The 18648-nt window shown below is 38.0% G+C and overlaps 1 protein-coding gene across 1 annotated transcript in view; it reads left to right on the top strand.

Moving 5' to 3' along the window:
• Nucleotides 1–18648, top strand: part of RELN (reelin) — a gene marked incomplete at its 5' end in the record, with an annotated part of 523328 nt that overhangs the window by 286750 nt on the left and 217930 nt on the right. The window contains 2 exons of the mRNA XM_082662360.1: nt 2523–2619; nt 5550–5790. Coding sequence (XP_082518486.1) covers nt 2523–2619; nt 5550–5790 — 338 coding nt within the window. The remainder of the gene's footprint in view (nt 1–2522; nt 2620–5549; nt 5791–18648) is intronic.

The following is an 18648-nucleotide window of genomic DNA, read 5'->3' as shown; positions in this document are numbered from 1 at the left end:
CACTGCATCAGAGGTGCTTTGAGGTATGTGATAGCTCTGCACCACCGGATCTGGGGGCAGGGAGGTGGGGGTGGCCTTAGGCATCTGGGCACGTGGACGTAAATTAACTCTTTCCTCCCTTTATCACAGACAGAGTCAAGCAACCGTTGTCAACCTGGGCAAGGGGAAATCTTATTCTGTTGACAGAAGTCTATGTGACAGTGGGGCTGCAATTCAGAAGGGCTTATGTGAAGAAGAAATTCACCCAGTCTGTGTGGAACAGCTGTATTAGGAGTGGGCATGGAGAATCATTTATTCACTGGCTTGGCACCATTTGGGATGGTAGTTTGATGGGGAGTGCTCCCAGAGGGAGGCAACTATCCAAAGCTGACTGGTTCTCTTGGGTGGCGCTTCTTCCAGGAGGGGAAGTTCCCTTGGCATGGGCAGTACCTCGCCTCTGGCTGTCCGTTCGTACCGCACACCTCAGTCCTGGTCTTCTAGTTGTCCACTCCTTTGTTGGGAGTCCCTGTGGCTTTTGAGCTATCTTTTCACATGGGAACCCTGGGCTAGTTCTGTTTTCCAGGGTACACATATGATCTCTAGAAACTGTGCACCATTATCTCACTGGGGTAGAAGTACTGCTTTCTCCTGAAGGGACTGAAAAATTGTTGAAGGATTATAAGCAGGGAGGTAACAATTCAGTTCACTTGTAGGAAGAGCACTGGCAAGCGTGGGGCTGGGTGAGGACATGTAAACCTGAAGACAGGGAGACCAGCTAATCATTATTAAAAAGTTTTGGCAAGAGCTACTGAGAGTCCATTGACAATAGTGAGGAGGAGATGAGTTCAGAAGATATTAATAGTTGAGGTACAAAAGAGTTTAATGACTAAGGAAAAGTGAGTCACTGGCCAGGTACCTTTTTTGTTTTATGGGTGCATAGTAAACTTATTCTTGCAACACTGAGATGGTAACATAAGAAAATAGACAGGAAAGGGGTCATATTGGTCATCAGGGTCATATTTAGACACATTTTTATTTTCATGTTTATCAGCTTTCCTTCTCTTTTTTCAATTTGTAAATAATTTCCACCGAATTGCTTCTGTAAGGAACATTTTTTGGTTATCATTTGTTCTATCCTTTCCTTTTTTGGGATTCACCTTATACATTTGCTTTTAAGTACTTATGGTGTATAAAACACAAAGGAAGCACATAAATACCATTTACATTCTTTAGGCTAGTTTGAACTGTCTTTTGGAAAGACAGATTGTCTGCCAGACCTCATATTTCTTGGTGTTGAAGTTTGTCTCACATAATCCTGGCTATTTCCATTTCCGGCGCCACAGTTTGATATTTATTTTAAGCAGCTGCTTAAGAAAGGTGGAACTTAGCAATGATCAAAATGGCATAAAGTAGGTTTCTGTTTGAGCTCAGGGTTGCTGTGGAACTTTCCTTTCAGTAGCCTTCTCTCATGCATTTCCATCTACATCTTAGCTGTGCGAATAAATCTAGGAAAACTGCTGTTTGGCCTTTTTAGCACACTGCCAACTTTGGCAATTGCACACTAACTGGTGTTGTACTAAACACCACTGAAATAAAATAAATGAGTTTGATTAAAGCTTGGAACTCCTGAGTACTACAAATGTAAAAACCATCAACAGATGCCATTTGCTGAAACCAGGGCTCCTCTAGCAGATGGATGAGAGTTAAAAATAAATTGCGCTATTTCTTTTTATTTTGGTTCATTTGTTTTTAATATAGTATAAAAAACCCTGCTATTGAGTTACAATAAACTCCTGGCTTATGTTTCATGGCTGGTTTCGGAATCTATGAAGATCTTTGATATTACAGTCAAATTGTGCTTTCTTGTATGTATTCAATGAACATGTAAAAACAAATTCTTATCAGAGTTTTAAAACTTTCTTTGGTAGTCATATCTCCAGTATTGAAAATAATAGTGAAAGACAATGACCGGATATCCACAATGGGACATAACGTCTCTCTTTTAAATCTTTAATGTTGGGCTGTAGTAGAATAATATCAATCATATCTCTAATAGCTCTCATTCTTAGTACTTGAATTTACTTTGCAGTATTTTAGTTCCTCACATACTGCCTCATCATTTAAATAACACACACACAGAAGAAGAATGCTATTTTTATTCTTCATACAGCTGAATGACTCACATGCCATTAAATGAAATCATTATTGATATTAACTTGTAAGATCCATATTAATCATTCTATAATATTTAGATATTTCTTGGCGTAGAACTGAATGCTTATATTGAAATTTAATTTAGAAGTTCATGGATTTCTAAAGAGACCTGAAATTTACCTTTTTTACCTTTTTTCAACTCTTAAAATTATTTATCAAATAATGTTTATCAGAACAGGTTACAAGAAATTTTAGCATAGTTAGAAGAATGGGGAAATGATCAGATAGCTATCTACGTGGTTAGAAAATTATCTAGCGTATTTATCAGGAAGGATAATATGTAATTACACTGTATTAACTTTGAAATTTATTGTTATTGCTATTTACAGGTTCAGGTTCATGTCGCTTTAGTTATTCAGACCCTTGCATCATTGTGTCATATGCCAAGAATAATACTGTGGACTGGATTCAGCTTGAGAAAATTAGGTTTGTTGTCATTTAAAGTATCTTCATAAATTTTGACATAGGTGGATTTCTGCTTCCCTGTTTACCTTCATTCTACCACTGGCTTTATTCCTCATGGTTAAAAGTACTCTGGTTGTTAATTATGTTGAATTACATTGATGCACATATTATTACCTGCTCTATTTGAACAAGGTTGTTAAAAGTGTCATTTTCAATTCAATACTTAACACTGTGAGTAGTAGCTATAACAAACTATTTATTTTTGGTAAAAGTACATTTGAGATACTAACCTTTCTGATGGAATTCTCCCCAAAATAACATCACCACCCATCTCTTTAGGTGGCCTGGCTGTGGCCTGGTTTATAGGCCTAGGAATATATCAGATTACCACCTAAATTCCTTCCAGTCTGTGATGATAATGAGTTAATAGCCTTTTGGATCCAATCTCTAGTTCTGTCATTTTCCTTCTAAATTCCCTAAGGCCAGTTCTAAAATTCTGTTATCATAATTGTGATGCGACTTGTAATCATTTATTACATTTTCTTTATTTTAAAAAAATTCCTTTGAAAAAAGAAAATTAGGTTGATGCTTAAAGAGGGAGAAGTTCATTCAGGTTGAAAATATTTGATTACATTTAGCAAAACTCAAACTATGTTAACTATTTCTGTGTAGTTTAAATCATAAAATAAAATTCAAAATGGGTGCTTGATTTCAGGTATGGTGAGGTATTTAAAGGAAAAAATACCTTGAAATTTTATTAAGTGGTTATTCTGATCAGTTTAGTTCTTAAATTAGCATGACTCACGTAGAACATTTTCCATCAGTTCTGTGACAGTTTTCTTTTCTCACACTATTTTCCTTACCATTTTTCCATATTGAAAGAATTGTGATTTATTTGGGGGAGAAGAATAAATATTAGGTTCTTAGTCTTTAATATTAAACCAATCTGTCCAAAGTTTCTAGTAGTATTTCAAATAAAAATAAAAGTCTCACACGTTCAAGCTCTAGTCTAACCAAAAACTGAGAAAAATGATTCTAACTCATGGATTTTAATAGATTGTCTCCCTCTGTGGCAGGATAAGATATTATTTATAGACACCTGGTACAAGCCAAGCTCTGACATGCTGTGCCACTTGCCAATTTTATAACAGAGCATTTTGCTCTTCCTTCTAATTTCTAGTAGTTATTATGAAAATGCATTCATATTCAATACTGATTTATATAAATGGCTTTAAGCAAAGCAGCATAAGTATTGGAAGTTTTACTCATGCCTCCATTTTTTCTCTAATAGTTATACACCATAGTTTAGATAAATTGTAGTGCCGTTTCTTGCTGAAAAACAGCTACACGCTTTTGATATGGCAAATAGTGAGTGTACACATTTAATTACAAGATATAAAGATCACACTCAGTTGATTCCATTTATTTTTCACTAAATGAGACTTTCAATTTTAGTCCAGGCACCAAACTATCATACTCATTTAATGCAAATTTACTATTAGTGATCAGAGTGGACATATTTTCAATCACTTCCTAAAACTAAAATGTAGCATCTTCATTAGTTTAAATTCTTTTTGAAGTTAAAAACATAGTCATCATTAAATATTTTAAAGGAAAGGGGAATTGATTACCCCCAAAGGTAAGGTACACCATTCATAACCTGCACAGACAATTCTGCGGATTTCTGTGTGCTTCATTGGTGAGTGAAAAATATGGCTTTTCTCTAGTCCTTTCAAAACTGATTTATAGTAAGCCCTATACTAGTTTGTATTTTAGTACTACTTTTAATCTTGGCTAAAGCCATCATTTTTACTGTAGCAGGTTTCTACTTTAGTAGAATTAAATGTCTAATAAAAATATTATATAGCAGGGCTTCCCTGGTGGCACAGTGGTTGAGAGGGTTTGTGCCCCGGTCTGGGAAGATCCCACATGCTGCGGAGCGGCTGGGCCCGTGAGCCATGGCCGCTGAGCCTGCGCGTCCGGAGCCTGTGCTCCGCAACGGGAGAGGCCACAACAGTGAGAGGCCCACGTACCGCAAAAAAAAAAAAAAAAAAAAAAAAAAATATATATATATATATATATATATATAGCAAAAGGACCTAGATGTAACAGATGTAATACAAAAATCATGTTAAATTATATCATGTTTTTAAAGACTGGTCTGCATGGAATTCTAAAGAATTCAAAATGAGAGCATTTAATTCTCATGGCAAATCTGACATTTTCAAAACAAAAATGTATCTTGTTACTAGAAATAAAATAACTATTACATAAAGACTGATTATGAAACATATAGCATACAATGATCTCTAATAGATGCAAAATTTCAAAATAAGAATTAAAATTAAGATAATTTTATAGTTTTTCTCCTTTTTTTCTTCTCAGTATCATAAAAAATATATGGTTTTATTTTTATTATTTTTTTTAAAGTGCTTTTATTTATTTATTTTGGCCTCACGGCATGCGGGATCTTAGTTCACCGACCAGGGATCGAACATGTGCCCCCTGCAATGGAGGCACAGAGTCTTAACCACTGGACCACAAGGGAAGTCCCAAGTATATGGTTTTAGATTGAGTGTCTACCATTCACAAAAAACTGTGCTGGATACACTTTGATTTTTTACAGGAGCCATGGCAGTTGTGTACCATTTTCTCTTCAATTATCCCTTTACTGGCTTGCCTGAATATGCTTACTGCCTGCCTTGTGTTAAACGTAAAGCTCATTAAGACATTTACTATTTAAACTTTAATCACTCAATACGAACATCTTAATAATCAGCATGTATTAAAAGATTTAAGGGGTATGGGATTGTTAGTATTTAATCTGTAATGTGTACAATATTTTTAAGATAAGAAAACCACAGTCTTAATTAAGAAACAAAAAGGATCTCTAAGAAAAGTAAAGTGGACACTGTTGAACTTTATTGTGACACCAGTTCTCGTCTCTCCAGAGCCCCTTCCAATGTCAGCACAATCGTCCATATCCTCTACCTTCCTGAAGACGCCAAAGGGGAGAACGTCCAGTTTCAGTGGAAGCAGGAAAATCTCCGAGTAGGTGAAGTATATGAAGCCTGCTGGGCTTTAGATAACGTCCTGGTCATCAACTCAGCTCACAGACAAGTTGTTTTAGAAGATAATCTGGATCCAATAGACACGGGCAACTGGCTTTTCTTCCCAGGAGCTACAGTGAAGGTTTGATCTCTCTTTTGTTCCTTCTCCTCTCCTCTAAAACTTAAAGCTCAGTAAACCAAATTGTACAAAGATAACAGTTTTACTAAAGCCACTATTAAAAGAACAGGTAATATTACTTTACCCTCCCTTGTAAGCATGGAAAATCATTCATTTATTTATCCCTTTAACAAGTATTTTTGAGAATCCATGGTGCCATGTACTGGGCTGAACCTAGAGAATATAAACACAAAAAGGCAGATATGTCTCTTCCCTTCATTGGCTGTCAGTTTAGTGGGGGAGTTAGACATGTCAACATGCATGTGCAAAGTAGCATCATTGTTGATTTGCTGGGAAAGTTTAGAGTGCTGTGGAAATACAACATACAGTACCAAATCCAGACTTGAGGGATTAAGAAGACTATCCAGGAGAATAGGGATACAAGCAGAGAATGAAGGGAAATTTCAAATTGGCCAGGAGGGAGGAATAGTGTTTCTAGAATCATAAATCACATACATAAAGGCTGGAAGGTGATAGCATAAAGCAGAGGCCTTGGACAATGTTCCAAATAGTTGTCTAACAGATTTTGAGTTGAGACTTGTGATGAAGTCTGAAGATATGGCCAGTGATGAAACCTTAAAGCTCTTGAAAGCTGCTGTAAAGTTTGAACTTTATCCTGAAGTTGATAGGGAGTCGCTGAAGTACTCTGAATAAGAGTCAGATAATTAGATCTGAGTTTTGAAATATCCCTTCGAGCCTGGAGGACAGAATGGAAGGGAAAGAGTGCATACAGGAAAACCAAATAGAAGGCTGCAAACAGTAGTCCAATGGGTGATCACATTGACCAGAAGTAGGGGAGAGATGATGGGAAAATATGGATGGATTCAGAGATTTTTAGGAGGAAATGGAGAAGATTGGGGACTGACTGAGATGATGATGGAGTGGGAGGTGTCAAGGACAAGGTTTGGGCATCGTCGTTTCAACAACAATGCCATTTGTTGAAACAGGAAACAGGAAGAGGAACGGGATTACAGGAGCTGAATTCACCTTGGACATGTTGATTTTGATAATCCTGGGGGGTGGGGCAGGCAAGAAGCAGCATCTGGTGGGAGGTTAGATGTATGGATCAGAAACTCAGAGGAAGATCCAAAATTGGCAATTATCAACCTTTTGAATGAGAATTGAAATCATGAGCTTGTCTGTCCAGAGAGTGTGTAGAGTAAGAAATTGTGCCTAGGCAATATTTTAAAATACCATTAGACCCTCAACTGGACTCTCTGAAGTTTCCAGTATATACAAATAAAGTACAGATGCAGATTGGAGAATTTTTTAAAATGTGACTCACTGGTACAAAAAAATATCCTGTGCTGCATGGGGGTGAGGTCGCAGGAGGAGTCCCAAGCAGAATATAAAGATCGAAGATGCTCATCTCCTTTGAATAATTTATTTGAATTCTAGAAACATGGTCCAAAATGGTTCCAAATTATTTAGAAAACCTTCACCTTTTTAGGAAACTCCCCTGACACAATAACTTGTTGCTTAACAAATCAAACTCTAGATGTTTTGTTTTAAGTTGATGAAATGACACCAATTGACTAGCATTAGGAACAGGCATCATCTTTGCTCAGCATGAGAAAACACCCAGGAAACCTTATGGAAATTTGTTTTGACAAAGACTCTAAAACTTAGGTTCCTTTAAAGAGAGTCCATGGATGCCTTTCATATGGGTATGGAAAAGAACCTTTGTAAGGATATCCCATGTCATATCCCACTACTACTTGATGAAGAGAAGGATTTCTGTTGTCACTGTTCAACATTGGCAAGAAGAAACCCAGGAAACACATGGAGACCTCAGGGCCTGGGATTCACATCCTTTTCCCGTGATAATCATCCGTGATTATTTGGTCTCAGTTCCCGTTACTATATAAATGTACTTTTTATGCCTTGTTTTGTAAGTCATCATTATACTTATCTAATTAGCTTTTTGGTGCCTTAATGCACTGTACTTTGGTACCACCCATGATAAAAATGCATGAAGTGTGGTTTTGCTTCATAGTAATGGTTACTTAAATTACAACTTTGTGTGGAGTATACTTTTGCTTTGTGGTCTCTCATCTTACTCATAAGCTTACTAATCACATGTTTCAGACTTGCCTAGTTACCTAGGCCTACTAAGAAAAAAGTCATTGTAGTAATGATTTATACAAGGGTCTTTGGCTATCAAGTAGAAACTTTTCTCTGATGTTTCTTTTTCCCTTTTAATTAATTTATTTATTTGACTGCATCGGGTCTTAGTTGCCCCATACAGGATCTTTCATTGTGGCAGGAGGGCTCTTCGTTGCAACGTGCAGGTTTCTCTCTAGTTGTGGCGTGTGGGCTCAGTAGTTGTGGTACGCGGGCTCTAGAGCGTGCAGGCTCAGTAGTTGTGGCGTGCAGGCTTAGTTGCCCCACGGCATGTGGGATCTTAGTTCCCCGACCAGGGATCAAACCCACGTCCCCTGCATTGGAAGGTGGATTCTTAACCACTGGGCCACCAGGGAAGTCTCTCTGATATTTCTTTTTAAAATTTCAAATAAGTGCAATGATAAAATCTAAGAGTTTGTCATTTTAACTCATTTGCATGACCAACCTTTTGCTTTTTGGCTCAAACATTTAAGCATGAAAAATTGCTTTTGCCAAGTGATTTGGAGTTCTAGAAATAAAAATTGTTTATTTAAATTGTATGCAATTTCTCCACCAAATATTGTTCCTTTACCGGGTGGCCTCTGAGATGAAAACCAAATACAACCAATTAGAAGGCATATTTCGATGTTCCTATTGGTCATAGGACATGTTTTGAACATTGCTTTATTTTGGACTTTTTAGTTTTGAGGGTGTTTGTTTGTTCAACCTATACGTTATCTTTTCTATATTCATTAAAACTCTCCAAGATGTTTACATCTTAACTAAATCGAAGATCGAGTCTAACAGCAATCAAAAAAGTGTGCATCATTACAAAGTAGAGTTTATTCAAGGAAAATTGTCCAAGCACAGATAGGATACCCTTTGGTTAAATAATAATAGCTACTTTTTTTTTTTAATTGCTCTGAACGTGAACAATTTCCTCATTTACTTATTTATTTATTTGGCTGTGTTGGGTCTTCATTGCTGCACGCGGGCTTTCTCTAGTTGCGGCGAGCGGGGGCTACCCTTCGTTGCGGTGCGCGGGCTTCTCATTGCAGTGGCTTCTCTTGTTGCGAAGCACGGGCTCTAGGCATGCGGGCTTCAGTAGTTGAGGCTCGCGGGCTCTAGAGAGCAGGCTCAGTAGTTGTGGCACAGGGGCTCAGTTGCTCTGCAGCATGTGGGATCTTCCCAGACCGGGGATCGAACCTGTGTCCCCTGCATTGGCAGGCAGATTCTTAACCACTGTGCCACCTGGGAAGTCTGAACAGCTACTTTTTATCGTTCACTTATTATTCTAGGGACTTGCTCTTCCAGATGTGTGTGAGAGATTATATATGTATAATCTCATATAGTTGATCTTTATAAACCTATAAAAATTTGCTCGATTAGCCCCATTTTACAGATGTGGAAAGTGAACATGGAGGTGTTGAGTAACTTGTCCAGAATGCCCCTTTTCCAGTGGCAGAGCCAGGTTTCAAATACAGAATCCGACTTCAGAACTCTTACTCTCAGCTCCACATAACTTTGCTCTTACAAGTAGTAAATATAAACTGACATGCTCCCTATTGGTCCTGTGTTTCTTCCCATCATCTATTTGTTAATTTATCTGCCTATTTTCTTCACCATCATTCTCTGGCTATAGGCTGAAAGCTTCTTGTTTTTCTCATATTTCTTGATCTCACTCCAGCTTTATTCCATTTGTACTATATATTCCTTTCTCTGGGTGACAGATGTTGATACATCAGAATTTAGTAAGTTCAGGCCAAGCACTGGTTGCTTCCTTTTCTTCCACACTACAACAGCTGATATTATTTTCACAATCATAGTTACTGGTCCACCACTGCTGACCTAAAGGGAACTTAAGGAGAAAGGAGTATTAAAATATTTTCCATATGGAGGTAGGAGGCATTTGCAGTAATCTATAGGGAAGGTGAAATAGAGTGAGAACAGGGGGACACTAAAGAAAGAGAAATCAACAGTTTCATGGTAGCAGACTTCCTGTGACAAGGATGTTGGAGCCAAGGATCATACAAAGGGATGCCACTGACAAAAAAATGACATGGTCATTCCTTAAAAGAAATTACATCATGCACCCTCCATACTCAAGACCTTTGATGGCTTCCTGTTTAGGCCTAGAGGAGACAAGCCAAACTCCCTAGCATGTAATTCAAGGCGATTTCCAATCTCGGCCCAGCCTAACTTTTCATCCTCATCTCCTGCTTCCCTGTGTGCCAGCCTCACAAACACAACACAGAATTTCACACTCCCACCCCCTTAGACGTGCTTTTCCACCTTTCTTTTTTCTATGCCTAGTCATTCCCCAGCATCATTCAGGGCCCAGTTCAAATGTCATTGTCTGGGTGAAGTTTTGCATAGTTAACATCTGGCTCCTCTCTGTGCTGCTATAACCATGAGGTTGAATAAGCAGGACTTGAGGTTGGAGACTGGCTACAAAAAAACATTCTTTCTTCCTCGCTAGTGACCATTCACATTCACTCAGACAGCTTTTTAAATCTCTATCCTTTTTGCACAAACCTAAGGCAGGTCCCCAGACTACTGTTAGACCAAAAAAGCAATCAGTCACTTTAGTCACCAGTCTCCATTCCATAATGAATACCACATAGTTCACCGTAATAATGCAAACTCCAAGCTTTGCCCATAGCTTCTCCTCTCCTCCAGCTTAGGTCTGCTGAGTAGGGATAGAGATAGAGGTCAGCTCCTTCTCCCTCCTCGCTAACCGCCATGAGTTTTAGCCTCAGAACTATCCAGGGCTGGGTCAGGAGGCAGGAGAAGAATCAAGAGGCAGACACTGTAAGCCGGAATTATTGATCCCTTGGTCTGGCAAGTGATCAAAGCTGGCTCTCTCTTGGTTCTACCAAAAAGCTCTTTGGAAATGCCCCTCCTTTTCACCAGAACTGGGGATTTCTCACCTGTAGCTCCCCAATACATCTCTCAGGTCATGTCTACTTCCACTCCTAGCCACTGGGCCTCTGACTCATGACCTGAGCCTCTTTCTGCTAAGGGCTCCTTGCCCCTCCAGGAAGGCCTTGGGGGCAGGATCTTAGACAAACCAGACTGCCTCTTGTGTGCATGGGCCCAATTCTAGTCTATGGTAAACATTCACCTTGAATCCATCATTGGGAGAAGAGAAGTTAATTACTTTGAAGTGCAGCCCTCTTGTTACCCAGCTACCTGCCAGGCGGCCCCGGGCACTAGTCTAAGCCTTTAGAGCATCCCTTCCAAGGGGTGTTCTTGAAGTCCTGATCACCAGGCTTGAGGCAAGGGGAAGGTACCCTCCTCCCCTGACGAGGGCATGGGTGTGACCCACAGTTCACCAACAGCCCTCTCTAAAGGAATCATGTCTCTGCTTTCCAGCTGCCTACATACTTCAGCTTCAGGCTTGTGTGCTCTCAATTTGAGTAAGTGGCTAAGCCATTTTACCGCCTCTTTTGCTAAGTCCTTATAGTTGGTCCATCACCTCTCTTTGGAATGTGGAGCAGTTGCTACCTATTTTCTTGGCACCTTAACCAAATCCAACACTAACCTAGTTCCATTTCAACATTCTGTTATGCCGTAAATATACATCTATGAGAGTGTTTACAACATTGCTTTGTGGTTATGTTTCTGTTTCCCTGTTTAGCGTGTTAGCTTCTTAAGCTCAGGAACTGTTTCTACCATTTTTGAATCTCCAGTATTGGTACATGATACATTGTGCTAATTGAACGAATGAAAAGCTGAAAAAATATCAAGCTCTAGTTTGTGGGGAAAGAAAATAAATTTTATATTCAGCGATGACATGCAGGCAGCTAAAAATATTGTGAATGGGACTGGATATAGCACAACTGTTAAGAAAATGGGCTTAACTGGGTTCAAATCTTGGTTTCACAGTTTATTGTCCATGTGGTTTTGGGCAAGTTATTTAACCTCTTGGTTCCTTGGCGTCCTCACCTGTAACAGGGATAGTAATAGTATCCATCTCATGTTGTGATAATTAAATAAGAAGATACATGTAAAACCCTTAGAACAGTGCCTGGCATATATAAAGGACTAATAAGTATGTGTCCTCTTCACTGAAAACTTTGAGAACAAATAAACTCTACAGGGAAGTGAATATGGAGAAAAATATGTAAAAGGCAAAAGGATTGAGCTGATAGCTACAGTGGGGGGAGATAACGATCGAAAAAATACAGAACTCATAAATTATGTCATCCTTATATGTCATTAAAGTAATATCAAAATCAAATGCAGTAAATTGATTAGGTTGGACACAAGTATTGCCCGTAGGTGTAACTTTGGCAATCAAAATAAGAAATAGTTTCCACTGGAATTAAGTTGAAATGACATTCATGTAATTATAATATTAATAGTTTCCTTTATTAACAACAAGTGATTTTTTAAGTGCTACCGTTCCTAAAATAAGGTAATAGAGAGTAGTGAGTATGTAAAGTGTCCAGTTGATGTTGAAGATAATGTTTGAGGGTGGCAGGTCAAATAGGAAATATAAAAATGAGTCACTGGCATTCATAGTACATATTTCTCCTTATCTTCTTGAGATTTTTTTTTCAATTTCTTTGGTACTATTTAATTCATTTCATCTGAGCCTGTCCTTGTTTATCTCAAGTAGGGCAGAATGATAGAAGACCAAATGGAGTAATTAACTTAAGGAGTTATGTGATCTGGAGAACTGCAATTATAGGTCACCAGTTTAAATCTGCCCTGGGCTGGTAGAAGGCCATTACCATCTGTTGGCTCTTTAGTAATTAATAGGAAGTAGATGTCTAACAGTATCGGCTTTTAATGTAGAACCCGACCTTATGTTTGTTGCACTTTTTTATTTGTATTGGTAAGCTGAAGAGGACTGTAAGAGGTTACAGAATTAATATGTTCTTCCTAGACAGCTGTCTGTGTTTCTCCTCCATTCTCTTTACAAGGTCATGGCCTTGCCTGACTCAGCTTCCAGTGTTTTCCCAGAGAACCTGCCCACGTGGAAGAAAAGGGGCACCACATTCTTATCGTGCTTCTAATTACCATCATAATTTTTTTATTTCCCATGAATCCCTAAGCAGGCCTCTGTTCATAACCAAATAGGTGGGGGTCTGAATGCCAATAAGTCTAGTACCGCAAGTCAGAAAGCTAGCCACAGCACCAGCCTCATTAGCAGTCTCCACAGCAGGTCCATTGTGGACTCAGCAAGGCAAGGAGCCTGAACCCACTTGACAGTGAAACACCTGCCTTCATTATTAGTTACGATGGTATTTCCTTCTTTTACAGAATATTGCATCCTTTTTTTAAATTACTTTTATATACAATTTCTAAACTAATCAAGAATTATTTGTGTCAGTTGTGTCTATTCTAAAGATACGGAATATACTCTGTTAGTCCATCATTTGCAGTTGCTAGAATTGGCTGTTGCTGCCACAGCTGCCATCCCCTGACAGCACTGCTCTCTATCAGATGGCTGTGGGTGTTTTGCCACATTTAATAGTGGGAGGCACGTTCTTCCTGCCTGAAATGGGGGAATGATTAATCTCAGGGCAACTTCTGGTGCTCCAACTCATTGCAGACGGTCTTGGTTTTGTCATCAAGGTTTAAGGGAAATGAATGTTTTGGCCCCTTCCATTTAAGACATATAGAATCAAGAATCAATGTTTCACCTTGGGTAGGATTCTCATGTCCATCTCCATTGAGTAGCATGGATACTGGATAATAAATAATAATAACCATAATTATAAGTAGTAGCAGCAGCAGCAGCAGTAGTAATGGTGACATTTCATGAATCATCTGTAGGTGCCAGCACTATGAGGAAGGCCTTATCCTCCAAGTTTTATATCTGTGGTAGGGGAACATTGCATGTCTGTGAAGACCCTGAGTACTTAGTGCTTAATTGTCCTTAGTCATTCTTGAAACATCTGGACAAATCCATCAAAGTCATCTCTTCCCAACTCCTCAAAAACACATCCTGCAATCTGAAAATGTCCTTAATTTCAAGTTCAAAGAAAAACACTAAATGTAGGATTTTAAAGGGTCAGGCTGGAGCTGCTACAGCTACCTGCTTTCTGTAACTCACTCTTAGAGAGAAGAGCTGCAAAGGTCAGGAAAGTACTCAGAGGAGAACCCAGGAACAAATGATTTGGACAGAGCTATGAGCAGATTTTTTGGTTTTTGTTTTTTTCTGTTTTCTTCATCTTTTAATAGTACCCAATGAAGCAGAATTTCCAGATGGATCAATATGCCATGGATGTAAATATTGGTCAAGCAGCTGCTTCATTTTGTTTGTTTGTTCACTCCCATCTTTGGTGGCAGCCAAAATTTGTATTTTGAAAGCAGGAATCATCCACAACTCCTTGATATCTGCATGTGTGTGAGAGAGAGAGAGAGAAAGAGAGAGCACACTTTGCTCACTCACTGTTAATAAATGTTCATATCTGCTCAGCTAGCCTGGTTACCCTCAGCTTGCAAAGGCATAAATCACTGGCTTCTGTCAACTCTGGAGTTGACTCACAGATTAAGTGCAGATCACTAGGAGATATGGGCTGTTCCTCGTATTTTTTTATTTTTAAGAAATCTTCCCACTCTGATTTCTGTGCCTGTATCTGCTAATCTTTTTCTATTTATTACCCTAGTTCATTGTATGGATAGCAAAGAATTCCAGATTACTCCTTTTACACTTTTATGTCAACTTGTGTTGAGAAGTAAATCAGTACTAAATGTCACAGATTCTGTTGTGAAGGTTTGTCCTTTAGAATAGGCTGTGCTCAAATGTATTTAAAAGAAATTTTCTTAAAAAGTAAATTATTAAATTTTGCAGATGTGTGCCAAGGATTGGGAGTAACTAAGTATACAGAATTTAGAAGTATTTCTACTTTCACTTAGACTGCTTCCTCTCTCCTCCATTTACTGTTGATAAATATCCAATGATAGTGTCAATTTTCCTAGTTGAACAAACACCAAAAGGCCCTAATGAAGACAACAGCCATCAGGTGACTCAACAACCCATTAAGGAGAAGAATTAAGTCAGAGCAAGAGAGTCTATTAATTTTCTTATAGCTCTTGTACATTATGCATTTGCCAAATTCCTTGTCCCAGTGGACACTAGGCAGATCTCCAGTCCTGAATAAAAATCGGAGCTTTCATTCTGGAATTCTGCTGTCACCTGTCTAATACTATTGTCACAAACTGTTGAATCATTAATGGAGAATAAAGGTTATAATATCCAAATTATGAAAAAAATGTAAATTTATTTGCGTGAAAATGTAGTCTTAATACAAGTCAAGGCTAGTGAAAAAAGTCAAAGACAAATGGTGAAAGGGGTGATCACATTCAAAGCAGAATTTATTTTTAAATGTGCTTTTTGGGAATATAATCCCCTGGCAGAACAGTATCTGCCTACTATAATGCCTAACTTGTCTTCCATGAATTGGGCACCCCAGAAAAAGGTTTAAAAAATCCATTCAGTGATTTTCCTTTTTTAGAATGTAAGGACAAACAGGAGGAAATCAGATATGCTTTCCAGAAATGTGCTTTGCAAATCGCTGTACTGGAAACTATCTGGTCTGTAACTTGAGGGATTTGAGTACCGGCTTTCTAATGAGGATAAACCTGAGCTCAGTAAGACTTGTGGCGAGACCATGTTCCCACGTCTTTTTCCATTAAGAATCGGAATGTTACCTATGATTTTCTGGCCAGATTCCAACTTGGTTAATTGCATGCTGTCTCTGTAAATTCCCTTTGCTTGGGATGTTCTTCACTTTGGATTGCATTGCTCTTATTGTCATGTTTCCCCCAAGAGGTGGCTACATGATATTGTAGAATGAGCCAGAATATATTTTAAGCTAATAAGAGTACTTTGGGGATGAAGGGTTAAACGTAAGTAGTGTGCTTTTCACAATTTCCCCCCAATGCAGCCTATTTGTACAGTAATTAATGTGGAATAGCATTAGTGAAACATGGAATTGAGCCAAATCACCATGACAAGAGTGGCAGTAACACAGAAACAAATAATTTCGATAAATTCTACTAAAAATAACCAAACAAATCCCCAGAGCCTCCTTGACTATGCATCCTTTTCTTGTTTGTTTATGGTCTGAAGCTGACACGTTTAATCACTAATTAAGTTAATACGTTATTCAATGTGAAATTTATTTTATTCTGTCTGAACATCCAAAACATAGTAACATTACCCATCATCTTTGTACTTAGCACAGCACATAGCCCAATTATTTGCATAGCGACACTCATTAAGGTAAGGTTTTTTAAATAAATGAATGAAGATAGGGGACGAAAGAAGGAAGGGAATTAGCATTTACTGATTTCCTAAGATTCATCAGTCTTTAGAATAAGCATGTTACTTAACACTATCTCATCTAATCCTCACAATTGCCCCATTTCACAGATGAAAATATAGAGGCTCAGAGAGGTTAAGTGGCTTCTCCAAGATCAAACAGCTTTGATTTTCAAAGCCAACTACATTGTATTATAAAGCCCCAGCTCTTCTGTTCCTCAGTATCTTGCAGCCTCCCACATTGCGCCTGGCATTCTTGGCCTTAATTTGGGAGGCCAGTCTGAAAACTTCAGATGCTCTGAAAGTTAAGTTGATCCCTACAGACAAGGTTAACAACTGCCCTATGGAATTTTACATTGTTATTCTTTCTCTCATTACTCCAATTCAAATCTGTCACTATTGCCATTTTAGAGTTGTCATAACTATTGCCAAATAATTACACACTTGTTACAAAATATACCGTGAATTGAATCTTTATGAATCGTAGTACAAAGTGATTCAAATGCTTAATGAATCCATAAAATAATAAGAAAGAAACACTTTTTAAGCTCCCTAAAATTTGCTCACTGTGGTTGAATCTATTGTGTTGACTAGAGAAAATGCACTTCAGCCCTCCTGCACCTGGACTGTGTTTATAGCCAAGTTTTCAGTTTTTTAACTGGCATTAAATTACCTAGAAATTGAATGTGTGGAAAATGACAGAAATTCATTTTGCCTCATGAGAGAAATCATTCTCTTCCTATTTTTTTTATAAGCATGAAAGTCTGTACCATTAAAGACCATTGAACCAGGATGTAGGAAATATATATATTTCTATATGATAATAGCTATAGCATGGTGAAAGGCTTAGGAAACACAATGATTTGTAGGGTGTAGATCAGTCCATTTCTAGTCACTCAGTCATACATACCAGTTTAATCCAGAAACTCCTATACCAATATATTTTATTTCCAACCAGGGGCTAATTTATGGCTCTGCCAACAATGCCATTTTAATTAATTTTATTCATCTTATTTCTCTTTCCTCTGCTCCTCATATCTCAACTGTTATGCGTTGCCTAGATTTTAATTTAAAAACCTCTCCTCTCTAAGGAGCAATCTGAAGTGGCAAAAATAATCACTTAAAATATTACAGTCATTAAAAAATTGGCTGTGGTGGAAGCTGTGCATTTTCAATTTTCCTACAAATGATGTTTTAGCTCCTTTTAAAGTGTGCTTTGTATCTGAATTATCTGCCATCAGCCAGCTTGGCTATCAAAAATGGTCTTCCAGCTGGGTGGGCTGAGTGACAACTCCTTAATGGAGGAAATGGATGGCTCTCTGCTCATGTGGAGGGGAAGGCATACCAGGCAGATTTCATTCCATCTGCCACCAGCTCTCTGCAAGCTGGCATTGCCCAAATGCCCAATATACTCATTCCAACTAAAAGGATATGGTCAAAACTAAATTGTAAGGCTACAGATGTCTGAAAGAATCATCAGGGCCATTAGACCCCAGGGAGATAATATTAAGGGGTGCCTCAGTGTTCATCTTTGATGAAAACCTAATTAAACTATGGTGAAGGCAATTGTAAGTACTTTTACAAGTACAGAGGTGAAATCATTAACATTTCCAGCAGCGTATAGGGAGCAGCCTTAGAAAAATGCTATCTTGAATTGTGGCCAAAGACTTGTTATACTGAGGAATTTTCACTGATGTTTCCTGTTGATGCTTTTCTGAATGGCAAATTCTTGTCAGTTACAGGGTGTTCTGCTTTTCAAGTAAAGGAAACCCATTTAACAGCAAAGTAGAAAAATATTTTTGATTGACAGATGGAAACAAATAAGGATGATATTTAAGTGATTTTAAAAACTCATTGGTCAATGCTAAAATAATGAAGTAAAAATAATGATAATTAACATCATCATTAATGTAATTAGGAAGGCTAGGGATAGAAAGAAATATATAGAGCCATCTGCAGAATTTATACCTTTATTTTACCAAAAATAAATTCTTAATTACCTGATATATACTCACCATAAGTCAGTCAAAAGCTAAGACTCACATGATAATATGTTCTGTTAATTGTGTTTTCCACTTAAGATAGCAGCTCATCCACCTTCCAGATCAATTTTGTTCTTTTTCATGTTTGTGTAGTATTCATCATGTGGCTCTACTGTAATTCATTTAAGTATTCCTTATTTATGGAAATTTGTCCTCTTTTTTTTCTATAACAAGAAATGCTGTGGTAAACAGCCTTGTACATATATTTTCAAGCACTCATGCTATTTTTGTCTATAGCACAGATACCTAGAAGTAGAATTTCTGGGTACGGTTGCATTAAACACTAAAATTTTAAAATAGATACTGTGAAGTTATTCAACCAAAATAATCCTGTCAATTTATATCCTAACCAATAGAGTCTTCTTTTCTTGTACCCTCATTTATGCTGGACGTTTC

The sequence above is a fragment of the Grampus griseus genome, assembly GCF_964374135.1.
Source record: "Grampus griseus genome assembly, chromosome: 9".
NCBI classification, from domain to species: Eukaryota; Metazoa; Chordata; class Mammalia; order Artiodactyla; family Delphinidae; genus Grampus; species Grampus griseus.
The sequence above is the reverse complement of the archived record's forward strand: the minus strand, read 5'-3'. Positions and strand labels throughout refer to the sequence as shown.